We start from the raw sequence: 6,275 nt of genomic DNA, 5'->3' as shown, positions 1-6,275 counted from the left end.
AAGAAGGAACTTGAAAGAGCATTTATATTATTTGAAAATGAACATTTTAGAAATGATGATGGTAATTGTTCAAACTTGGCACAAAGTAAAGAACTATACTTTTAATTTTCTGTACTTCTCATACCGACCATGTGGGATGGTATCATGTGTTATCATTACTTACATTTTCTATTAAAGAAATTTATGGTTAGAAAGATTAAGCAATATTTTATAATGTAACAAAATGTATTTTCATAACTATGGGCCAGTAAGGAATTTATACTAAATACAATACTTCAAAGAATTCTGCACAGAGAATTTATAGACCACATTTAATAATAAAATGTCTAGTTGTTTAACAAAGTACTTTAAGAACTAAGTCTAATTTTCAAAACCAAAGAGCCAAAATATTAGATAAATCACTTTATGGCACAAGAGACGATAAACATACATGCAAACAACAAGCAGATTTCTGTGCTAGAAAAATGGGAAAAAAAATTAAACTAAGCCAAAAATTCAAGGATTGGGAATATAAAAATACCTAGACAACTGAAGCCTAATAGGGGTCTTTGAGCATCAGATTTTTTTATAAAAATAAAAACATCCCAAACTAGTAGTATATTTATTTTTTAGCAAAACTTTTCTCCTGTGATAATTGAAAATCCTGTTTATTCCTCAGATTTGTGAAAAATATCTGTTAATTCCTTAAAGTATTGATGTCATCCTTCAGATGCTGTTTCTGTTGCCTTTTATTGTAAAGTTTTTCCTCAATAAACTTGGGGCCCATAACAGCAAAGATGCTGAAAAATGCTAAGATAAATGTTGGTCATAGAGAGCCTTTATTCATGAATAAACTGAGAACTATTTATTGAACATCTACCTTTCCATCTCTAAAAAGAACGAGAAAGGCAAACCCCCTGCTCTAGAAGGTTCCCCATTTATAATACAGTAGGGCAAGCACTAATTCTGATCACCATGAGCCTTCAATTCACCTCTCAAACTGTGCAGATACTGATTTCCTTTGTAAACACAAATATAATCTTTTATTATGGACATCATTCTTTGAATACTCATAATGGATACTTTTAAGTCTGTATGTGGAAAAGAAATATTCTTTGCTTTCTATGTATTTTGTCTTCCATTTCAGTTTTTCTAACATACCCTCCACGGTTCTGTTCATCCCCTTGGCATTTTCTGTGACATTTTTTGACAGTTTTCTGTTACTCTTTACTGTTGTCCTTGCCACTCATTCCTCTTTGCCACAGCCTGATCATTTGAGCTTTCCCATCTTCCCTTTCCTAGCTTCTTATCCATTTGGGTGTCTAATGTTAACACCTCCTCAAAGTTAGGTTTTCAATAAATATAACACATCAGCATTTCTGATCAGTATTTCTTTAAGGTTTGTGGTGAGTTTCAGATCTTCACTCTAACAATATTCTTTCAGAATGCTATTCAGAAATAATATCTTCAAGAAGTTATCTCTTAAGGGTTTTTGTCATAAGAACATTGGATTAGGAAACTGATAAAGAGACACATAATTCTAAAGAAATATGTAACTCAGCAAAGGTTGCTTCTATTGTATTGTAAACTCCCACCATGACCAATATTGGATTTTGCAAGAATACTGTTAAAACTATTTAGATCAGCGGAGCTGTGTCTGCCTGGCAAGTGCAGGGTCCTGAGTTTGATCCCAGATACTGCGGAAAAAAAATGATTTGGTATGGGACATTAGTTTATGAGCATAATAGTTAGATCAAGAAATTAAAGTTTTGGTTTTCTGATATTGAATTAAAATTTATATGACACATTAAGGTTGAAAACTTAAAATGTAAATGATAAAGATAGCTAAGTATTCAATGGCATGTCTATTATACTTATCAGAAAATGTATATTTAAGAATCAAACTGTATGTGAGTCTATAAGGTGCTATCAAGCAAACTGCCATCTATGATCCACAATCAATCCTTCTACACTTTTAACTCAAAGACAATTATGTAACACTTAGGAAATTTTAATTTTCCAAATATACTCAGAAAAAATATCAGCATTATCTTCCAGGTAAAAAATTCCGTTGCATAATCCATTTACCACAAATCAACCCCCTACATGTGTTGTGAGGCAGCAGTCAACCACTGTATGACTTTCTCTGGTGGTAGTACTGTCCATTCGTAACCACTTCCTCTTCACATGAAGAGTATGAATAAGAACAAGGGACAAAGGAGTCACCTTTCATTGTTTCACTGACTTTTGTTGTCTTCACTGTATGTTGCATGCCTGATTTCACCTTTACAACCAAAATAAAAAGCAACTTTTATTCTGAAAGGTAACTGTGTGCTCCCAGTAGCAGGCATTAGCAACTTCCAACACGATCTCTAGGGATAATTAGCAATTCTGAACCATGCTTTAGAAAAACATTTCCAGCAGTCTGTGCAGGATTTAGTCCTATTCCATCATTGGTAATAATTGCACTTGTTGCTGCAGGAACTTTAAATTCTTCAGCTGCAAACGTTAAGACTGCTGTGAAAGGTGTACTTTCCGGAACACTGAGTACTCTGTAGGGCAGCCGCGGGTCCAACGTCAGCATGATCTTAAAGGAAACCTTCGACATGTCCTGGACAGACAAGCCACCCTAGCTTGGCCTACCAGCCCACTTCCTGGGCAATGAGGAAGCTGCCATGAGTGGTTTTTTTTTTTTTTTTTTTGGTACCGGGGATCGAATGGGGGACGTTGTGCTTGCAAGGCAGGCGGCGGCACCACTAAGCTAAATCCCCTTCCCAGGTTAAGCAATTTGCCCCAATTTACACAGATACTAATTTGTTGAAGTCTGATTTTGAGATTGTCTGAATCAACAAGTAAAAGGCTATTATAATATGTTACCTTTTATATGCTGAGTAAATATTAAAGTGTTATTTTATTTATCATTTTTATTAATTTTAGTACACATTACGAATCAATGGAAAATTCATTTAAAATTCGTAATACTCTTAAAGGAGGTAACTACTTTAATACATATATAGACTTATATTTTAAAGGTTTTGAAAGTATCTTTGTGTAAAATGACTACCTTATCCACATATCATTTAATTTTGAATTTAGCAATTCATGAAATCTCAATGAATTTCAACAATAATTTCAATTTCTCCATATTTAATAACTCAGATGTCTTAGGCATCAGATTTCATTACTATAAACTCAATATGAAAAGTTCAGAACGAGGCAGTACCTAATTTTAAGACTTCTTCCTCTTTTTTTTCTTTTTTGTATGTGCATGTTTGTGTGTGGAGAGAGGGTACCGGGGATTGAACCCAGTGAGTCCCTCATGCATGCAAGGCAAGTACTCTACCACTACATCCCCATCCCCAAGACTTATTTTCTTAAAAAATATCCTGAAATGAATAAGTTCATAATTCATTTCAAACTTATCTAATCTAAATAAAAACATTTTTCTTCTTTTATTATTTCCTCGTAGAAATAATAGCATTTCTGGCTGAATGTAAATGTAAAGATACATATTTTCCATGGAAAAATTATACTTTGCTCATCTTCAGACAAAAAATTTAACCAACATATTTGGGCAGTTAGATGTACTCCTTTGCTTAGTGCCATGCTGGTGAAAATGAATGGCTTAATATCTTTTCTACTAACTGTCTCTCAAAAAGAACATTTATGTAGGCAAGATATTTTGATAGTATTTCCATTATTTTAGGTTGACATAGAAAAGAATATTTAAATTTACCATTCTCAGAAAGTGTTACATTCACTGTATTGTAATATTTTTACTCAATAGAATACACTCTTTTTGGAAAAGCAGAGACTTGTTCCCTATTGAACTTACAGATATCTGAAGAACATAATTACAGATCTATCAAATATGTTAAGTTTTTCTTTTAAGAATATTGCATATACTTGTAATATTTCTGTTAATATATGTTTTCTCTGTGATGCATTTATGCAATTGATATCTGAAGAACATAATTACAGATCTATCAAATATGTTAAGTTTTTCTTTTAAGAATATTGCATATACTTGTAATATTTCTGTTAATATATGTTTTCTCTGTGATGCATTTATGCAATTGGCTAGCAGCTTTTTCTTGGACTTTGAATCTGTGATTTTAGAAAAGCAAATATTGTAATTAGGAATGTAGAAGTAATCCCACATCAAATTAGAATCAGCTGGCAAATTTGGGGCTTAGCTAATTATCTGTGCTCTTAAGAATTTTGCTGAGAAATGAACTCAATTTAAAATTAAATTAATTAAATTAAATATATTCTAAAATGTGATAGCTCAAAACCCATTAATTTCAGTTGAGCTGGTTCAATCCAACCAAGTCTTGTTTTTCTGACCTAATAGAACTTTAACTCCAATCACTTATGCAGTTAATATGAAGAGTACAAGGATGTTGTACTGAAAAGTGTCAGATACCATTAACTTGGCCTAATAATAACTGAAACAAAAACCAAAATGAAAAACAAAGTAGTCCTTTTGTTTTTTAACAATGTTATTAAATTGACTTATAGAAAAATATCTTAACTTTCTCAAACTGAGAATTGTTTGCTTTGTAAATCTTGACTGAAGTTACTCTTATACCAATTTTACTGTGCTGTGTACCACAGAGAACATTTCAATCTGTACCTTTTCATTTACTCACACACTTCTATGCACACACAATTTTCTATCTGGCACTTTTCTTCTCATAACTTTTTAGTCTTGCCACTGTCCCTCCAAAAAAAGAAATGGGGTGGTGGAGGAAAATTAAAATGTCAATTTTAGTTCTTTTTAGAAATTCTTTTTTAAAATTTTTTTATGAGTAGGAAAAATTTATTGAGAAAAAGATAGATTCTGTCTAAGAGAGATATAGAAGGGGGACCGGAAAGGGGGTTGCTCCTAGAAATTCTTTTCTGCTATTATGTGAAGGATTTTGTTTTGTTTTGTTTTATTTTGAGACAAGATCTAGCTAAGTAGTTCAGACTGGCTTTGAATCCACTATGTAGCCTATGCTGGCCTTGAATTTACAGCAATTCTTCTGCCTCAGCCTCCAGAGTTCTGGGATTACAGGCATGTAGTACCACACCCAGCTGTTACGTGAAGGATTTTAAATTTTAAAAAATTTATTGTATAATCTGGTGGCAATAACTAATAATGATGTATTCTCAAAGATTTCTAAAACTGGATTTTGAGTGTTCTTACCACTAGAATAAAAGGATAATGCACATGATAAAGAGCTCAATGTAGTCATTCACAATGCAAACATATTTGAAAACATTGTGTTGTGTATACAAATATACAATTTTGCTAACTAAAATTCAAATAAATAAAAAATTTAATAATCCAAATAAAGTGTTCATACAATGACAAAGATGAAATATTTTAATGTGAAACTTTGAAGGAGTATACCATTCTAATGTAACAGTAGGAATTTTGAGTAATTCTATATAAGTAACTTTTGGATAAACAAATCCCTTAAGGTGATAGTAGTTGAAGAAAGGTTATTTTCTTTATACTTTGTAGTGACTTTTAACCACTGTTTTCCTAAGATAGTACCTGTTTATGCTTGTTATCCTGGTGTACTTCATAGTTATTGACAATGTTCTGATTAGTTCATAAAATTATATAGTCACTTAATTATAGGATTGCTATTCTGTGACTGAATATCAATATTTAGAGAAGTGTGTGCAGTTACATGAAGGACAAAAGAGTTAGTTAGAAGAAAATCGGAGTCATCATAGGCTTTCCAGAAGTGCAGAAATCCAAGGGAGAAAGAATGGAATACAGTGGACTGGAATAGAATGGAATGGTATGGAACAGTTGGCAAAGAGAAAGGGAATCGTACGTATTTAGATTTTTCGGAAAGTCCTTTAGTGGCTAAGTGTAGATTTGAATAACATGTTTACAAGTACAATGGTCAGGTGTCAATAGTCTCCTGTAGTCACCTACAAAAGATACAAGCAAAGGTGAGTTTTCTGGCGTTCTGTTTTATCACGTTTCATTTTCTTTTTGTCTGTGTTTCGTATTATACAGAATGTAATAACTCACTACTACTCTATGGATTACATAACTAAATAAATATGTTGGAGACATGATCACAACATCTGTATATCAGGCCTAGGCAAAGAAAATGGTTTTGAAGACATTTATTTCAAATATGCTGAGTCTTTGTTAGGCACTAGTAGGCAAAACAGTAATTAGGCACAGTGGAGACATTGAGAGCATATCCTTCTCCCAGGTTAGTTGAATTGGGCATGGTGGTACATGTCTGTGATTTCAACACCGGGAGACTGAGGAAGAAAGATTG

General features: G+C 32.6%; 1 protein-coding gene across 1 annotated transcript; it reads right to left on the bottom strand.

Annotated features, from left to right (window-relative positions):
- Positions 1 to 801: 801 nt before the first annotated feature.
- Positions 802 to 2,681, bottom strand: LOC101716562 (ubiquitin-fold modifier 1). Its single transcript, XM_087190600.1, has one exon. It carries the CDS (start codon positions 2,585 to 2,587, stop codon positions 2,330 to 2,332), a length of 258 nt encoding a protein of 85 aa, XP_087046726.1. The 5' UTR covers positions 2,588 to 2,681; the 3' UTR covers positions 802 to 2,329.
- Between the last annotated feature and the right edge of the window lie 3,594 nt (positions 2,682 to 6,275).

Source organism: Heterocephalus glaber, unplaced genomic scaffold (assembly GCF_053883595.1).
Source record: "Heterocephalus glaber isolate CG9 unplaced genomic scaffold, H.glaber_assembly_v1.0 deba00001553, whole genome shotgun sequence".
NCBI lineage: Eukaryota > Metazoa > Chordata > Mammalia > Rodentia > Bathyergidae > Heterocephalus > Heterocephalus glaber.
The sequence above is the reverse complement of the archived record's forward strand: the minus strand, read 5'-3'. Positions and strand labels throughout refer to the sequence as shown.

Excerpts from the sequence above, each read along its gene's own strand:
- LOC101716562 (XM_087190600.1), bottom strand. The coding sequence starts at position 2,587 with ATGTCGAAGGTTTCCTTTAAGATCATGCTGACGTTGGACCCGCGGCTG.